The sequence below is a fragment of the Bombyx mori genome, chromosome 10 (genome assembly GCF_030269925.1).
Source record: "Bombyx mori chromosome 10, ASM3026992v2".
NCBI lineage: Eukaryota > Metazoa > Arthropoda > Insecta > Lepidoptera > Bombycidae > Bombyx > Bombyx mori.
The window spans coordinates 17,015,462-17,033,984 of NC_085116.1; the positions used below are offsets into that span (position 1 = coordinate 17,015,462).

The 18,523-nt window shown below is 39.7% G+C and overlaps 2 protein-coding genes and 1 long non-coding RNA gene across 9 annotated transcripts; 1 reads left to right on the forward strand and 2 right to left on the reverse strand.

Moving 5' to 3' along the window:
• Positions 1 to 403: 403 nt before the first annotated feature.
• LOC101747060 (post-GPI attachment to proteins factor 3) lies at positions 404 to 6,639 on the reverse strand. Of its 7 annotated transcripts, XM_012697434.4 has the most exons (8): positions 6,408 to 6,547; positions 6,207 to 6,307; positions 5,244 to 5,401; positions 3,862 to 4,017; positions 3,060 to 3,184; positions 2,161 to 2,294; positions 1,063 to 1,270; positions 404 to 581 (listed from the first exon to the last, which is right to left on the reverse strand). In XM_012697434.4, exons 2-8 carry the CDS (start codon positions 6,304 to 6,306, stop codon positions 527 to 529), a joined length of 936 nt encoding a protein of 311 aa, XP_012552888.1. In that variant the 5' UTR covers position 6,307; positions 6,408 to 6,547; the 3' UTR covers positions 404 to 526. The 7 variants fall into 7 exon arrangements, with proteins under 7 accessions (XP_012552888.1, XP_004921565.1, XP_021206276.1 ...); XM_004921508.5 differs by lacking the exon at positions 6,207 to 6,307 and having other exon boundaries at positions 6,408 to 6,639; XM_021350601.3 differs by lacking the exon at positions 6,207 to 6,307 and having other exon boundaries at positions 5,244 to 5,381; positions 6,408 to 6,589.
• Positions 6,640 to 12,799: 6,160 nt separating this feature from the next.
• On the forward strand, positions 12,800 to 14,128 carry LOC101746927 (GTP-binding protein 10 homolog). Its single transcript, XM_004921507.5, has one exon. It carries the CDS (start codon positions 12,925 to 12,927, stop codon positions 14,083 to 14,085), a length of 1,161 nt encoding a protein of 386 aa, XP_004921564.1. The 5' UTR covers positions 12,800 to 12,924; the 3' UTR covers positions 14,086 to 14,128.
• Positions 14,129 to 14,738: 610 nt separating this feature from the next.
• LOC134199570 (uncharacterized) lies at positions 14,739 to 18,131 on the reverse strand. Its single transcript, XR_009974122.1, has 2 exons — positions 15,630 to 18,131; positions 14,739 to 15,592 (listed from the first exon to the last, which is right to left on the reverse strand). It is a non-coding gene; the product is annotated as an uncharacterized LOC134199570 (long non-coding RNA).
• Between the last annotated feature and the right edge of the window lie 392 nt (positions 18,132 to 18,523).

Sequence of the window (18,523 nt, forward strand, 5' to 3'; positions counted from 1 at the left end):
GCATTTATCAAATATCTCGTGTTCTATCGTAAATATCAACCAACCAACTCTTCCGTTCTCTAAGCTATAGAATTTCGGAAGTTTAAATTTAATAGGTATATTGTAGAAAGACTCTGAGAGGGATTAATATCTTATTGTGGAAATTAACGTTAACACTTAAGAAACTTTAGCATTGGCAACATGGCATTAACATCATTCAACTAGCAACACTGCGGATCGCTGTGGACTAAACGTGCGTGTCATTGTAGGATCTAGCGAATCTTATGTTCAACCCTTTCCCTTCATCAACGTTTGCTGTTGGATTCGGAAGTGGCATTGAAGCACATACTAAATCCATCAACGTACTCTGAGTAGTATAAATCAGGTGCTTAATTAATTTTTTTTAAAAATAAAACCAATAAAATTTGCGAGAGCTCTCGTTTATTGAATCAGTAACAATGCTCAAATAGTACACATAGCACTTCGTAGTGGATTAAGTTCTGTTTTATTTAAAAATCAACAGACTAAAGTTACATTGTTACGGTTTTTACAAAAGTTTGTCTTGTCTGCTCTGCGTATAACGGAGATCTTCAATCACGAATCTGAAAATTTTGAAACATTATTTATCGCCATGACGTGTCTTTGACATGTAGCGGGGGGGGGAGTGAAGTCAGACGCCGCCCTCCTGACTTGGCTTGTACATGTCGTGACTGGCAAGGTCACGACTCCTCCTGATCCACTAACGGTGCTTTTAGGTACCTTAAGCACCGGCCATCGTTATCGACGAACCCGTCGCTTGCGACGAACGGCTCGGCGAGTAAATTAACCCACAGCCACAGTCCACTGAGTTTCTCGCCGGATCTTCTCAGTGGGTCGCGTTTCCGATCCGGTGGTAGATTCTGCGAAGCATGGTTCTTGCTAGGGTTTGTGTTAGCAACGTCATCAGGTTTGAGCCCCGTGAGCTCACCTACTAGTTAAGGTTCCGCTGATATAGCCTCTCAAGGCTATGAGCTTAGGTAGGAAAAAAAACCGGCAACGAGTTCGGTGCGCAACATTCCGTAGTTCAGCTGCGTACGGACTCACTGGTAGAAGAGCAGGGGCAGCGGCGCGGTGCTGAGGTGCCACACGGCGTGCGCGTCCCACGCGCGGCGGACCGGCGGGAAGTCCAGCAGCTCCAGCGGCAGCACGACCGCGGAGCACGTCACGAACCACAGCATGCGCGACGAGTAGCGGGAGCCTCTCGCGCTCAGGTACCCCGCGTACACCAGCCAGATAAACGAACCCACCGCGCCTGTACCGGTTACAGTGTGCTTAGTGCGGGTTTTTTTACGTTCTCGACAGCGTAAAAGTTAACTCACAATTGTAGGCAGGTGGGACAGCGCCCCTAGCGGCAAACGTAGGCAAACGTTCCAACTCCATACAAATATGAGCTAACTTTTACGCTATCGAGAACGTTAAAAAACTCGCACTAAGCACACAGATCATCAGAACTGATAACGGTACCCAGGCACGGTCGCAGTACAAGTAGTTGTTTTTTTTTATAGCTTAGATAGGTGGACGAGCTCACAGCCCACCTGGTGCTAAGTGGTTACTGGAGCCCATAGACATCTACAAAGTAAATGCGCCACCCACCTTGAGATATAAGTTCTAAGGTCTCAGTATAGTTACAACGGCTGCCTCACCCTTCAAACCGAAACGCATTACTGCTTCACGGCAGAAATAGGCAGGGTGGTGGTACCTACCGCTACGGACTTTGGAACCTCTGGGTCTGCGGAGGGACTTCGGTTCCCTCTGTATTTTGTACCGTATGTTCCATGGAGAGTGCTCTGAGGAATTGTTCGAGATGATACCGGCATCTCGTTTTTACCATCGCACCGCCCGCCACCGGAGTAGAGTTCATCCATACTACCTGGAGCCACTGCGGTCATCCACAGTGCGTTTACAGAGGTCTTTTTTCCACGTACCATCCGGCTATGGAATGAGCTCCCCTCCACGGTGTTTCCCGAGCGCTATGACATGTCCTTCTTCAAACGAGGCTTGTGCAGAGTATTAAGCGGTAGGCAGCGGCTTGGCTCTGCCCCTGGCATTGCTTAAGTCCATGGGCGACGGTAACCACTCACCATCAGGTGGGCCGTATAATCGTCTGCCTACAAGGGCAATAAAAAAAAATTTGAGAACTACCGAAGATAACGTTGACGGTCATGTTGTAGTCGTAGTCAACCACCCCGGTGGCCAGCAGCCGCACGTGCGTCGCGAAGTACAGCAACGAGCCCGTCAGCAGCGTCGCTACGATCTTCTTCTGACTATGCAATATTCTACAAAGACAAATATTGTTGCCAATTGTGCCGGCTGAAGTTACCTTATCATGCATGTCTAGTAGTTGCAATGTATCGAGCCATCATGAAGTAAGACAGTCGCACATTACTCGTCAACCAATACAGTCGCATTATATCTATACTAATAATATATAAATCTACAGTGGTTTTTAAGGATGTTCCGTTATAACTACTAAACCGTGCATCCGATTGACTTGAAACTTGGTATCCATGTAGAAAATACATGTACCTACTTAATGGATAGGCTAATATTTGTATGAGTGTTTGACTCCCTACACCAGTTGCGGAGGCGTTAATGATGAGAATCTTTGTGGGGGTGAGAAATAATAATGTTAATTTTAAATGCCCAGCGAAGCGGACGGGTACAGCTAATATTGTATAAGAACCTCGTAAATCAGTGTTCGGCAAGTGTACCGTATCGAATAATAAATAAATAGCGTATATGTTAACTTTTATTAAATGAACTTACTCTGACATGCAAGATAATAATTACCAAAAGCAAAAATACGCTAAACTAATCTTACGATTTCATGGGGAATTAATCTCAGGACTCACTTAGCGTTTAGGGTTCATTAGAATTCATAAGCGCGAATAGCAACGCTGTCGGAAGAGAGAGGGAGAAAAGACTAAGATGATGACAGGGTCTTCGAATAAAGTGAATTAAAAGGTTCAGGAACTATGGGATGAGAGAGATAGAGCTCTTTTCCTTTTATTTTGTATTCAGATCGCTTTGATTATAACTACCTCACAACAGCAGCAACGTACAGCCCCATGACCATGGACAGGGCGCACGTGTAGTCCATGAACTCTGTGAACGGAGTATCCCTTGTGTGGAACACCATAGACCATACCCACGCGTTCATGCACACCTGTTAGGACATATTTTATGGAGATAGACTAGTCGACATTTTATCGGGTGATATTTTGTTCTAGATTCTGTAAGCAGAAGGAATTTTACAAGAAAAAAGATGGTTTTTTTATAATTGATGGCTTACTGGTGGCCCTGAGGCCTATCCAGTTTCATAAGGACAGGTGGGCGAGCAAGGGCTCAGTGAGAAGGGGCGAGATTTGCTAACAGCTACCCGAGCGCCTCCAAGGGAGACCCAACAACTCAAGAGTAGCTATTTCGCGAATGAATCTACTACCGGATTGATAGAACGAACGTAAATTCCCCTGTAAAGGTCCCTCTCCTCTTGGACTATATGTATGTTGAGACCAATACTTTAAAAAAAAGCATTTTGTTAGAAATACATAGATGTTTTGCTTGTCTGTCTATGAAAACTTTTTCACTGTAATCTATCTAATATATAAATCTACAGTGGTTTTTACGGATGTTCCGTTATAACTACTGAACCATGCATCCGATTGACTTGAAACTTGGTATACATTTACAAAATACTTAACGAATAGGCTAATATTTATATTAGTGTTGGACTCCCTAATAATAATGACAATAAATAATAATGTTAATTTAAATGCCCAGCGAAGCGGGCGAGTACGGCTAGTCTTTATATATAAACGTGTCTTCAAAAGACTTTATACTTACAAGAGCAAATAAATGCCACAGTAACACCATAGGTCTCGATTTGATTGAAAACTCCGTCCTTAATTTGGAATACATGTATGCGTTTGCTAACAAATTGAGTAGAGATGCAAATACCGATGCGGGCTCTTGCATACCCATAATCCGTTTGAATGGCCACTGAAAATAACTGACTATTCACCCCACTACTGTGAAGCCAAAGCAGAGGCATAATTTTATCAGTATGTTATTTATTTAAGAAGGTTTGACTGGATGGATTGAAGATGGCTGACTGCATGGATTAACTGGTCATCTATATGGGATTAATGTCAACGTAAATTCTACTGTGTCCCTGAGCTACACTTGCATTGCAGGCGATGCTCGACTTCTGCGAGTCCACCATCTCGCAGAAGGAGGCGGCGGAACGGGAGAGGGAGAACTCTTCCTCCCTCTCGGCGCCGTGCCGCCGCCGTCGAGCAGGGGGTCGGAGGAGGGCGTTTGTCCAGCTCCGGCCCCTATGAGGAGGCAGTCTCCTCCCGGTGATGGTCACGGGGCGACCTAAGGGGTTGAGACTGCGCCGCACGCTACCGTCACTCTAGCGCGCTGGCACCAGGAGGATGGGACGACGCGTCGGCGGCTGCGGACTGCTATGCGATCCGCATTTTCGTCGTCGCTGTCGTCGCCGAACATACTGTGGAAGAGCAACCCGGTCGGCGGTGTATCGCGTTCCGACCCGGCAGGCTGGTTCTGGCCCAGCGGGGTATCCCGGAACACCAGCGGCATCGCCCGGGCGGCCTGGTTAGGCCGCCGTACCGCGGAGACCGACGTCGTTGGTCGTCGACTATCGCCTCGACGACCCGTCGGTCGGGCGTCCTCGGGGTGGCGCCGCGTGTCTGGTTGTAGTGTTGACCGCGGGAACCCTCCTACTCTGACCGGGTTTTGACCCCGGACGGAGATCGGACGTCGGGTGTAAGAGTGCAGGGGAGTCGTTTAGTGGGTGGGCCCTAAATTCCTTGGGCCCGCGGTCTGCTCTCAACACCTGCAGATCGTTGAGTCTCACATACCCCGCGCGCCCCCTAGGCGCGGGGACCTCGTAGGAGGTTCGGCCCTCGGCCCGGAAAAAAAAAAAAAAAAAAAAGGGTGGCACATTTACGTTGTAGATGTTTATGGGCTCCAGTCACCACTTAACACCAGGTGGGCTATGAGCTGGTCCACCCATTTAAGCAATAAAAAAAAATGCGTACTATTTTACTGAGAAAGTATTAAATAACAAAACCTGTAATATAAAATTTAACTGCATGGACTACATTCCTTTTACATGACCAACAAAAGTGTAATAAACAAAAAATAATTGCTTCCACTTAATTATATTTTAATGGATTACAAGCTAATAAATATTAACTGACCTTGCCATGAAACTTGACTACTTGCCGACCAGCATTCTCTAATTTCTTTACAGCAGACCACATGCAATGATACTTGCACTCGTCTATGCATCGCCAACTGAAGAGCCTACACCAGAAATCCTGTTGTATTGTTGTATTCTGTCTGAACAAAAGGCCATCTAAAAGAATCATGCATAGATGTATATTGACAATTTGAAGATGTTCATTATTTAGCTTTGAACATATATCTAATACATATTTTGTACTTCATAAAGATAATTCAGGATAATTGATAACTAGGAGCAATATATAGATTAAGTAAGCTATGGGAGCAATGAAACATGAAATTTTGTGGTTTTTAGGTGTTGCTGGTATAAATCACAAATTTTGGCAATTAGTCACCATTTTCTTTAAGCATTGAAAAAGTTCAATATGCAAACTAGCCCATAGACATGAGCCATTGAGTTTCTCTCCAGATCTTCTCAGCAGGTTGCAAATACAATCAGCAAAGCACTGCTCTTTTTACTGCTAGTATTTGCAGGTTCTCTCAGCTTGAGCCCTGTAAGCTTGCCTACCCAATTTTTATTTGTCTTATTTTTTTATTGCCCTTGTAGGCAGATGGGCATACGGCCCACCTGAAGGAGAGTGATTATCGCCACCCACAGACTTCAACAATGCCAGGGGCAGAGCCAAGACACTGCCTACCATAAAGCTCCTAGAGTATTAACTCCTTACGTTACCAATATTAATGAATGTAATGAATCTATTATTTATGTAGTTTTAAGCAATAATTAGCAAGAAAATGCAGAAGATCAGGAAAAGTGGAGATATCTCGATTTGGAAGCCTGATTGGGTTACTAAACCAGAAGTGTAAGTAAATAAGTATGCTTGGATTTCACAAGATCGTAGGAATGAAGACTACAAAATAAAATATTCCAATATCACAATAAAGTATTACCAGTCAGTGGTAATACCTGGACATGCCTGTGCATTCATTGCTGGACACAGGCCTCTCCCAAGGTTCACTAAAATGACCGGTCCTGCCCTGCCTGCATCCAGCTGACAGTAATTCACGTGCATTCATCCTGCAGAATGTTCATCAAAAGGCTACATGAACTTGCATAGCAATTTTTTTCTTCGTCTGATAACAATATTGTCAAGAGTGCTTCTGGTTCAAGCACTTACTTTCATCACAATTCCTCGATATGCATCGTTTGAGACAATCTTTATATATGTACAAGCGATCGCCTTCGCTCGCCGATAACTGACTCAATTTACAACTTAAAATAAATACTGTAACTAAAGTTATTTTTAAGGATCCCATTATTAGAATCAATTCTTTAGACTAATATTCTCAAAGACTACTTTCGAAAAAATTTGGCTTATTATCTTAAATAAATGTACCGTAAAATGGGGTAAATAGGGACAAAATCGACTTTCAGATTGAATTTTAAAATAGTTCCAAATAAATAGTCACTACTCAACCAAAGAAATAAGTTGAGTCTTGAACGTACCTAGATGATAATAACCTTTATATTATTTTAATTATTCAATTTAAAGAAATAATCGGAAAAATAATGGCCATCCCAATTTACCCCGCATTCGGGGTAAATTGACACGGGTAAAGGTTAAATTGGGATATTTGTAAGGGTTGTCAGTTCGCGGTACTGCGATATATAGGTAGGTAGGTAGGTGCCATACAATTATTTATATGGACCGAAATGATGAATACAATCCATAATTTAAGCACAATACACAACATAGTGTAAATTAAGCTGGTTTCTATTCCGAAGCGATGTGACGTGAATGATAATCAACAATACAATGATCAAAAAAGTATGTGCATGTTATATTTTAGAAAATTATTATTTAATTTCCTTAAAAATCACAAGTCTGAAACAAAATCATAAAATAGAATAAAAAATAGAAAACAAAAGGACTGGAAATGCAATAATACAATTTATAGCAACCCTAACGCCTGCCGCGTCGGCAGCCGCGTCTGATCGCGCGCCGCGACCAATCAGGGACTCTCGTTGTCGGCTCCCGGCGCGATTCAAAGAGTAGCGACCGAGGGGGCTTTCCTTTTGGCAAGCCGCGCGTGCGCCTTTACTGACGCCGACAGTTCACCCGCAACCACCGAAGCATACACACGAGAATACGTCCGCACCTCGCTCGCTACCATTCCTTTTCGAACTTGTTTGTGGGACCCTCTGGAGTATTCATACCCAGTGCTCCAGCTGGACAACACAAAAAATTTTATTTAATCAACATTTTCAAAATAATCTTTGAGCAAGAGTAAGATATCAGGTGAAAAAAAAAAGCTGATTTATCTGATTACTGCCTATAATAACAAAAATAAAAGAAATTCTTTCTAAGCTAAATAACTAAACTCAATTAATTCACTCACTCATAATTGGAACCTAGATATCTCGGGTTTTTAATTAATGTTACATTTAAAATCTGAGGCCTGTTTTTATTTGTCTGTGAGGTTGTGAATGTTAAAAAAATCATGATTCGACGCGTGAATAGATTCTGAAATAACGAAAGTTTTGATTCGTTTGAGTTCTTTTTAATTTTTAATTTTATTTTATTGCTATAAAGGACATACGACCGGGTAGATATTACAAGGTAAATGACGCGAAAAAATGTAATTATATATATATACTTTTCTTTTACCTATAGTACTTACATAAACTAACTGATAAACACATTAGCCTTCTTTACATCACGCAATTGAGTGATAGTATAGGCTAAAAAATATTGAGTGATAGTATAGGCTAAAAAATATATTATAAGATATCAGTGACAACCCTAACAAGCCATCCCTATTTTGTCTTTTGGCGTTCCAATTTTGTTTTCTCGTCCCTAATTTTTCCAGTCTCGTTCCAAATTACCCCACATACGTCCCAATTTTCCCCAAAAAGAAAGGAAAAAATATGCATTTTTTATTTTGTCGAAATATTGTATTTAAAATAAGAATATTGCAACTTACCGTTTGTTGTGGTATTTCCAGGTGTATTAAAAACTATAAGTTTTAAACTGTGATCTTATTGAAAAAACAACGATAATATTACTTTTTTTAAAAGTTCTTTAAGCTGTTTTAAAACGCACTTTTCAACCACTATTTTCAATTTAATTTGACGAATTTTTGGGACCAACTTAACTCATATTTGAGTCGACTATTATCAAAGGCGGCAATCTGACTTTTGGACAATGATTGGTAAATCAGAAAAACGAATTATTGACTTTGTATTCCATTGGCAGTCACAAAACTCTTCGGAACGACATCTTAGATAAATAACAGGTTAACTATTAACCTTTATTTAATGCAGGTTTTGAACCGTATTCTTTGAAGGAGACGATTATATTCAAATAAATCTGTATTGACATATCAATAAAAATGTTTTGTCCAAATGCACAGATTGCCACCTTTGATAATAGACGACTCATTTAGTACTTCCATAGTTAACTTGGTTTTTCTTCTATACATTGATAAATATTAACATAAACAAAATTAGGTAGATTCCGTGCTACAAGTACTTTGAGAATCTTCCGCAGGTTTGTCCCAATTTACCCCAGGATCCCAATTTACCCCATGTCATGGTACATAGCTACTACCATCTTCCGCAATCTTCCGCAGGTTTGTCCCAATTTACCCCAGGATCCCAATTTACCCCATGTCATGGTACATAGCTACTACCATGACATGGGGTAAATTGGGATCCTGGGGTAAATTGGGACAAACCTGCGGAAGATTCTCAAAGTACCTGTAGCACGGAATCTACCTAATTTTCTTTAAGGTAATATTTATCAATGTATAGAAGAAAAACCAAGTTAACTATGGAAGTACTAAACATGAGTTAAGTTGGTCCCAAAAATTCGTCAAATTAAATTGAAAATAGTGGTTGAAAAGTGCGTTTTAAAACAGCTTAAAGAACTTTTAAAAAAAGTAATATTATCGTTGTTTTTTCAATAAGATCACAGTTTATATAAGTTTTTAATACACCTAGAAATACCACAACAAACGGTAAGTTGCAATATTCTTTTTTTAAATACAATATTTCGACAAAATAAAAAATGTATATTTTTTCCTTTCTTTTTGGAGAAAATTGAGACGTATGTAGGGTAATTTGGAACGAGACTGGAAAAATTAGGGACGAGAAAACACAAAATTGGAACGCCAAAAGACAAAATAGGGATGGCTTGTTAGGGTTGTCACCGATATCTTATAATAGATTTTTTAGCCTATACTATCACTTAATTGCGTGATGTAAAGAAGGTTAATGTGTTTATCAGTTAGTTTATGTAAGTATTATAGGTAAAAGAAAAGTATATATAAAAGTGTGTGTGTCCGCTCCGACGCACGACTGGAGTTTACTGGATATAAATATAAATTTGTGTCAGTTGAATACAGTAAAATATGGAAGTTACGTATTCTAGTGAGAATGATCCGGGAGTTGCGGAACACGTGGATGCGGTAATTAAGTAAGTCTATATAATTCACTTTTACAATTAATATATAAGTTGTCCATTCACTGATAGAAGGAATTGTTTATATTTAATAAGCTTTATTAATAAATGATTTGTAGCGGGTTATATTCGGGTATCAACCCACTAACAGTTGATACGTTCAGGAATCGAACCCGAACGGCGTCCGGCCACAAGCAAAACGATGTCGGTAAATTAAACGAAACAATACGAGAAATAGTTCTATATTACGACAACACGATACACTACAGATTATTAACAAATTAACGAGACACAAAACAAACGACTAACAAATATATGAAAATACAATAATGAGAGAAACGCGCGATCAGTACGAGGCTTTGTGGCGGACTGCCGGCGCAGCAGCCCGGCGTCACCTGCGATAACGCGGCCGCGCGTTGGCTCCTGATTGGCGCGCGCACGCATCACCTGGCAATGGTGATGCGTGCGCGCGCCAATCAGGAGCCAATCAGGCGCATAACGCATTTCGTGTGACATGCTATACTCTCTAGTACGCTTTTGGTCCCCATAATTTTCATACCCCGGGCCTATATATGTAAATCGATTCTTAAGGAGTAAACTCCAATAATTACTTTTTTTTCGCGACATTTACCTTGTAATATCTGCCCGGTCGTATGTTCTTTATAGCAATAAAAAAAATTAAAAGTTAAAAGAACTCAAACGAATTAAAACTTTTGTTATTTCAGAATCTATTCACGCATCGAATCACTATTTTGTTAACATTCACAACGAACACACACAAATAAAAACAGGCCTCAGATTTTAAATGTAACATTAATTAAAAATCCGAGATATCCAATTATGAGTGAGTGAATTAATTGAGTTTAGTTATTTCGCTTAGAAAGAATTTCTTTTATTTTTGTTATTATAGGCAGTAATCAGATAAAGCTGTTTTTTTATCTTATTGGAGTTTACTCCTTAAGAATCGATTTACATATATAGGCCCGGGGTATGAAAATTATGGGGACCAAAATCGTACTAGAGAGTATAGCATGTCACACGAAATGCGTTATGCGCCTGATTGGCTCCTGATTGGCGCGCGCACGCATCACCATTGCCAGGTGATGCGTGCGCGCGCCAATCAGGAGCCAACGCGCGGCCGCGTTATCGCAGGTGACGCCGGGCTGCTGCGCCGGCAGTCCGCCACAAAGCCTCGTACTGATCGCGCGTTTCTCTCATTATTGTATTTTCATATATTTGTTAGTCGTTTGTTTTGTGTCTCGTTAATTTGTTAATAATCTGTAGTGTATCGTGTTGTCGTAATATAGAACTATTTCTCGTATTGTTTCGTTTAATTTACCGACATCGTTTTGCTTGTGGCCGGACGCCGTTCGGGTTCGATTCCTGAACGTATCAACTGTTAGTGGGTTGATACCCGAATATAACCCGCTACAAATCATTTATTAATAAAGCTTATTAAATATAAACAATTCCTTCTATCAGTGAATGGACAACTTATATATTAATTGTAAAAGTGAATTATATAGACTTACTTAATTACCGCATCCACGTGTTCCGCAACTCCCGGATCATTCTCACTAGAATACGTAACTTCCATATTTTACTGTATTCAACTGACACAAATTTATATTTATATCCAGTAAACTCCAGTCGTGCGTCGGAGCGGACACACACACTTTTTTCACCTGATATCTTACTCTTGCTCAAAGATTATTTCGAAAATGTTGATTAAATAAAATTGTATTATTGCATTTCTAGTCCTTTTGTTTTCTATTTTTTATTCTATTTTATGATTTTGTTTCAGAGTTGTGATTTTTAAGGAAATTAAATAATAATTTTCTAAAATATAACATGCACATACTTTTTTTGATCATTGTATTGTTGATTATCATTCACGTCACATCGCTTCGGAATAGAAACCAGCTTAATTTACACTATGTTGTGTATTGTGCTTAAATTATGGATTGTATTCATCATTTCGGTCCATATAAATAATTAAATGGCACCTACCTATATATCGCAGTACTGCGAGTTGACAACCCTTACAAATATCCCAATTTAACCCATAAGCGTGTCAATTTACCCCGGACGCTGGGTAAATTGGGACGGCCATTATTTTACCGATTATTTCTTTAAAATGAATAATTAAAATAATGTAACGGTTTTTATCACCTAGGTACGTTCAAGACTCAACTTAATTCTTTGGTTGAGCAGTGACTATTTAATTGGAACTATTTTAAAATTCAATCTGAAGGTCGATTTTGTCCCTATTTACCCCATTGTACGGTACATTATTATCAGTGTATGTAATGGTAATGTTTACACTTTACGTATCATATCAATGAACTTTTTTTTAAAGGGATTATATGACCTGGTAACTAAGACCTTTAGGTCAAGTCTTATTTTTATTTTATTATAACTTTTTTATATGAAAAATGATATTATGAAATGAAACGAAGGTGATTATTATGAAACTGGCATGAAATGAGATGAGATGATGTGGGATGAAGTGTAATCTCAGTAAAATGGTAGTCATTTACTGAGACTTTTTCAGTGGAGTTTTTGGAAGATCCCGAGAAGTTACGTTCAGCGGCTTTGTTTCATTTTCCCACATTTGTGCACTTTCATAGATACTAAATAGTTAATAAACCACTGTTATTACACATTTAATCCTGTAGAAACAGAAATTAGACAAAATAAAACAAATCACACAACTTCACGCCTCGTGTTCCCTCCAAAAAGTCTGTGCCATAAGCGTACATCTGTTTTTTTTTCCTACCTAAGCTGATAGCTTTAAGAGGCTATTTCAGCGCACCCTTACCTAGTTTGAGCTCACGGGGCTCAAACCTGATGATGTTGCTAACACGAACCCTAACAAGAGCCGTGCTTCAATAAAACAAAGCCGCTGAACGTAACTTTTCGGAATCCTCAAAAAAGTCCATTAAAAAGTCTCAGTTAATGACCACCATTTTATTGAGATTGTATTTCATACCATATCATCTCATCTCATTTCATTTCACTTCACTTCACACACATTTTGTATAAAAATAAGAATAGGTATAAATTAAAAATAACACTTGACCTAAAGGTCTTAGTTACCAGGTCACAAAATCCCTTAAAAAAATAAGTTCATTGGTTATTTTGTTTGGTTAGATGTTTTAAATTATGAAAATAGTTTAGATACTGATATTTAGCTTACAATCAATCGACGCTATAGATTGTAAGTGAGAAAATGGTGCTCATATTTAGATCTCTGTTTTGTAAAGAATTAAAAAAACCACGCAATTATCTACGGTCCAAATTTATCGATTCTGTTAGACTTCATGTAAAAGGTGGAACTGGAGGCACCGGCCTTCCCAAACTGGGGGGTTTGGGAGGACAAGGAGGATGCGTTTACTGTGTTGGAACAGAAACTGCGAACCTACGTCGTATCATGAGTAATTTCAGAGGTAAAACAATCACCGCCGGTCATGGGGAAGATAGTCGTAAAACGAAAATTATTGGTACTCCGGGTGAGGATATCAAACTCGAAGTGCCTCTGGGTGTGACCGTGTATAGAGAAGATGGCACAGTCCTGGGCTCTATCGATAAAGAGGACCAAACTGTAATTATTGCGAGAGGAGGGCCAGGAGGAACTCCACAAAACAACTTCCTAGGACATTTTGGTCAAACTCATCATATACGTTTAGACCTAAAATTGATTGCTGATATTGGTCTTGTAGGTTTTCCTAATGCTGGCAAAAGTTCCTTACTAAAAGCCATTTCCAGAGCCAAGCCCAGAATAGCTAATTATCCATTCACAACCATAAAACCAAATAAAGGTGTCATGGTATATGCAGATAAACGTCAGATATCTATCGCGGACTTGCCAGGACTGATTGAAGGTGCTCATGTGAATATTGGATTGGGTCACACATTTTTAAAACATGTAGAAAGAACCAAATTGTTACTCTTTATAGCTGATGTGAAAGGTTTTCAGTTGAGCCCTAAACATCCAAATCGTTCATGCTTAGAAACAGTTCTGCTGTTAAATAAGGAACTGGAATTATACAATAAGGAGTTTTTAAATAAACCAGCAATACTTGCCATTAATAAAATGGATCTCCCTGGCTCTGAAGAAACATTACACAGGATAAAAGAGTCATACAATGATAAGGATAATATTTTAAACTCCATTCCTGAGGAGATAAGACCTGAGAGATTGATTGAATTTGATGATATCATTGGCATTTCAGCACTAGAAAGAGGAGAAAGTATAGAACAGTTGAAACAATTATTAAGAAGAAGGTTGGATCAATTTGCAGATGAGAATGACCCTGATATTGTAGAACCAAGCAAGTTACTTAGAAAACACACTAGTATGTTAAGAGAAAGAGGACCTAGAGTTACTTAGAATTGTTAATAAATACAATTATACAATACAGATATGTCTATATATATGTATAAAACTTTTATATTGAAGTGACATCATTGTACATGCTATGGTTGTAAGATGTACCCTCCTCCAAGTTATAGTCCCGATTTTGCAGGAAACCCGTCGGAGCACCATGGCGTCTGAGGAATGTAGATCTTCACGACGATTTAAACTTAGAACCGATACATATCTGAACACAGTGTCAGAAATAAAATGGCGCGTCACAGTAACCCTCTTATTGTGACTGCATTGTTACATAACTGACCTAAACATTAGAACATTAAACAGCTACAGTTGCCCTAAAACATGTCATTTCGGATGTTTTTGAAGCACTCTCGGTGCTTTTGGGCTTTGGGCAATGTGACAAAGACAAACTCATGTGCAACAACATAACCTACTGAGTTTCTGGCCGTATTTTCTGTGGGTCACGATGCCAATCTAGTGGTGATTCTATGAAGCACTATTGCTAGGGCTGATGTGTTTTTTTATATTGCCTAGATGTGTGGACGGACTCACAGTCCACTTGGTGTGGTTATCACTAACCTGTTATTAATCACCTCGAGATTTGAGTTCGAAGTCTGTTTTATAGTACAACTGTGTTGCAAATGATGTGACAATAAAAACCAGCAGCGTAACGACAAGTTCTTTTATTTGTGCAAGAATGCAGAAAAGTAGTAGAAATGGCTGGCACGGCTTGTTTTATTAACACTATCCCCCCTTCGTTGGCTTTGGCTGGCGGCGGTGGCGGTGGCGGTGGCTGTGGCGGAAGGGGGCGTGTTAATATGGCTTGGCGGCTTGGCTGGCGGCAGGGCATGACAGCTGACGTCACGTCCGTTACATTCGGCCATCCTGCAACAATTGCTCCCGCAATGGGGAACACACAAAAACATTTAGTTCTCAAATAAATCAATAAGGTCTTCAGTTTTGAGCTGCTCATCGGAACTACTAGCGCTATCGGACACATGGGCTATACTTTTATAGGGCTTTAATGAATCTGTTGATACCAGGCCAGTGAAGTTTTTATAACTTCGTAAACCTTTTAGATATACTTCTAATTCGATAACAATTGTTACCTACTACTTTAGTTACTACATACGGACCTGAGTATAAATCGTCTAATTTGGTATTAATCCTAGCGGCGCTACTAACCAGTTGGCGCCTGTCTCTACGATACAAAATGCCTTTTCTTATAAACATGAGCTTTTTTTTTATATTAATGTTGTGTGTTATTATTGTACTCGCTTGTTTTACCCTAGCTGCAGCTATCTTACGCCGTGCGTCCACAGTTTCTGGTTCGAGACCAGGAATCGAAACATCACATATTGACCTACCAGAGCGCGCAAAGATTAAATCACAAGGCTTGTAGCCGCTGTTACTTTTAATTGTGTTGTTTGTGCCTCAATTGACGGAGTTCACTAAATTATTTGTAGCTTCACTAGGATCAGTTGCCCGCAACACATAAAATTGTATGTTTAGTTTGTTCAACCTTTTTTTTTTTTTTTTTTATTGCTTAGATGGCCAACCTGGCCAATTAGCGCGCGGACAAGCAATACCGTTTAACGTATGCCTAAACTGTTTATCTTCTGGTATATTTTTTTAAAGTACCTACTCGTAAAAGCTTTCCCGTAGTCTGTCACCACGTGATTCGGGTATCTGGACAAACCCTATTAATATATTTTTCAATGCACGAATGGTCCCGATTGAATTTACAGTACGCGTTAGTTCAGCTATCACAAATTTAGACAACGCATCTTTCATTACGATCATGTACTGGTTGGTGCCCTTTAGATGTCCTACAGAAGGGCATCATGTTATATATTTGTACCATGCGCATAGTATCAGATGGTTTAGAGATCGGATATAGACAGTCTTCTTTTTTTTAACATAGTTATCCTTCTCATGTGTACAATAAAGACATGCTGCCACGTATTTCCTAATAAAGCGTGTCATTTTAAGAACCAATATTGGCTTTTAATCAAAGCTAAACGATGATTTAGATCCACGTGACAAATGTCGTCATAGTGCATTCGTACAATTTTCCATTTAGCCAAAGGGACTGCGAGTCTATTTCCCTTAAAAAATTTTCGAACTAGTTCATAATTATCTTTAACATCAGCGCGACTTCGTCCGCGTGGAATATAGTTCACAAATAATGCTTTATTTTAGAACAAATTTGGTTAGCATAAAAAAACGTTATAGTGAGCCAACCTTAACATATAGACATATGCTATCACGGACATTTTTTTTTTAGATCTTTTAAAGGAGAACAATTCTGTCACATTATTTTAGCGAAACCTTAAAAGTTTCTGCAGCGCACGCACCGGAAGCTCTCAAAAGGGAAAATAACCAGTGTTTCTTTACTGGTACTTCGCTTGTATTGGTCTTAGCGTGACACAGTGATGGTCTAAGCGGTCTTAGCGTTATATAGCCTATAACCTTTCTCAATAAATGGGTTATTTAACACTGAAAGAATTTTTCAAATCGGACCAGCAGTTCTTGAGATTAGCGCGTTCAAACAAACAAACTCTTCAGCTTTATAATGTTAGTATAGATTGCTTTATAATCGAACTAAGCTTTTCGTCCTGACATTGCACAGTACAGAATCAGTAACTTTAAGAAGATTCACGTTCATCATGTCAACAGGATGCCTATTATGCGCGTCTACAAATGTTCCATACGTTCACCAGGTCTATACTCAACACTAAATCTTCTTTCAAAACTCACCATCGCGCAATGCGTGGTATAATGTCGCGTTTGGTAAGCGTAGCACAAACCACAGTACAATCAGTTTCTATTATATCATGTTTACCTACTTCATAAACACGGAACCTACGAAGCGATTGTACGACCGCCAGGTTTTGAGCTCTTAACTATGATACACACTCTCTTCCTTCCTAGTAACCCGGCTAAAATACATAACAGGCCGTAGTGAGTTGTCAGTTTGTTTTTGTAATAGTCCAGAAATTCCTAAGTTACACGCATCGGTTTGTATTTCTGTAAGAAGCATAAGATTATACAGAGCTAGCATAGGTTTGGAACATAAACTGTTTTTCAGTTGTTCGAAATTCGCGTTATGTTCACGGCCCCACACCCATGATTTTTCTTTTTCTTAACTCAGTTAATGGAAGCGCAATCACGGCAAAACTGGGAATAAACTTTCTAAAGTAACATAACCAATAAACTGTCGCACACTATGAGCATTATTTGGCACAGGAAACTGCGAAACGGCCGTCAATTTTTGTTGCACCTGGCTGTATACCGTCTGAAGATATTTCATGACCTAAATAAGTGACTTTTTTCTCCAAGAATGAGCATTTACTCATTTAATTTTAAGTCTCCACCATAAAATTTCCCAAGTACTTTCTCAATAATTATTGAACCTGATTTTATACCAACTGAGGGTAGAGGTAAATCGTTTCAAATTGCTAGTATCTCGATTTGACTTACATTTATTTTTACCCATTTCTTTTCTACCCACAGACTCAATTATTTTATTTATTAAACGCATTTAACTACCCCACCTAGTGGAATAAGGTGGACAAAAAGAAGAAACCCATGAATACAGATGGCACATATGCTAAACCAAAAGGAGTTCTAGTGTACTCGAAATAATGACCTTGCGGCGTAATGAAAGCAGTTGTGTGTCTGGCACAATGCTTAATTTATGGTAGCCCTGGGCTAAATCTAAACTCGTGAAGTACTGTTCGGTGGATACTTTTATATTTTACCATAGCGTTTAACGCACGATAATCAACGCATAGCCTACTGTCGCCGTTCTGTTTCTTAATAAGACCACTGGTGAAGCATGACTAGCTTCAGATTATTTTATAATGCCGGCATCTAAAAGTTAAGTAAAGGTGGCGATACACGGGCTGATCACTAGTAAGCTTAATTTGCATTTGGACTAAATTGGCAATATCTAAATCATGTGTATACGTAGCAAAGCAATGCTTATACTGCATTTTTTTAAATCTGAATGACCCTTATTATTTAATGGCTCCTTTTAATTTTTTTTATTTCTACCCTCAAATCTCGAAATATTTGTAATGGCATGGCTAGGGCAAGTAGAAATGCAACACACCTGGCTGTTTGGCTGTGGCTCCTCGCAGCTGTTGGCCCTCGGCAGGACCTCGCCCGGCGGCCACATGATGGTCTCCGAGCCCATGTTGATGACTTTGATGTAGCCGTCTTCGCCACGCAGCAGCGTCGCAGGCAGGGAGAAGGAAGCTCGTAGCCGTGAATCTCGTGAAGCGCCGTGAAGCTCGTAGTGCCGCAGTGGGTTACTCCAAGTTATTGCTCTTCTAGTTTCCGTCCACGTGAACCAGAATGATGGAAGGACAGGGCGGCGGGCGCTCTTCGTCCGACGACGTCGATATTCCTTTGGTTTGATTGTTCCAGGTTCTTCATCCTGTAGCTC

Excerpts from the sequence above, each read along its gene's own strand:
- LOC101746927 (XM_004921507.5), top strand. The coding sequence starts at position 12,925 with ATGGTGCTCATATTTAGATCTCTGTTTTGTAAAGAATTAAAAAAACCA.
- LOC101747060 (XM_004921508.5), bottom strand. The coding sequence starts at position 6,546 with ATGGGATCCTTAAAAATAACTTTAGTTACAGTATTTATTTTAAGTTGT. Across the intron at positions 3,185-3,861 it reads TGTGGCATTTATTTGCTCTT|GTGTGCATGAACGCGTGGGT; the intron begins GTAAGTATAAAG and ends ATGTCCTAACAG. Across the intron at positions 1,271-2,160 it reads GACCGTCAACGTTATCTTCG|GCGCGGTGGGTTCGTTTATC; the intron begins GTAGTTCTCAAA and ends TAACCGGTACAG.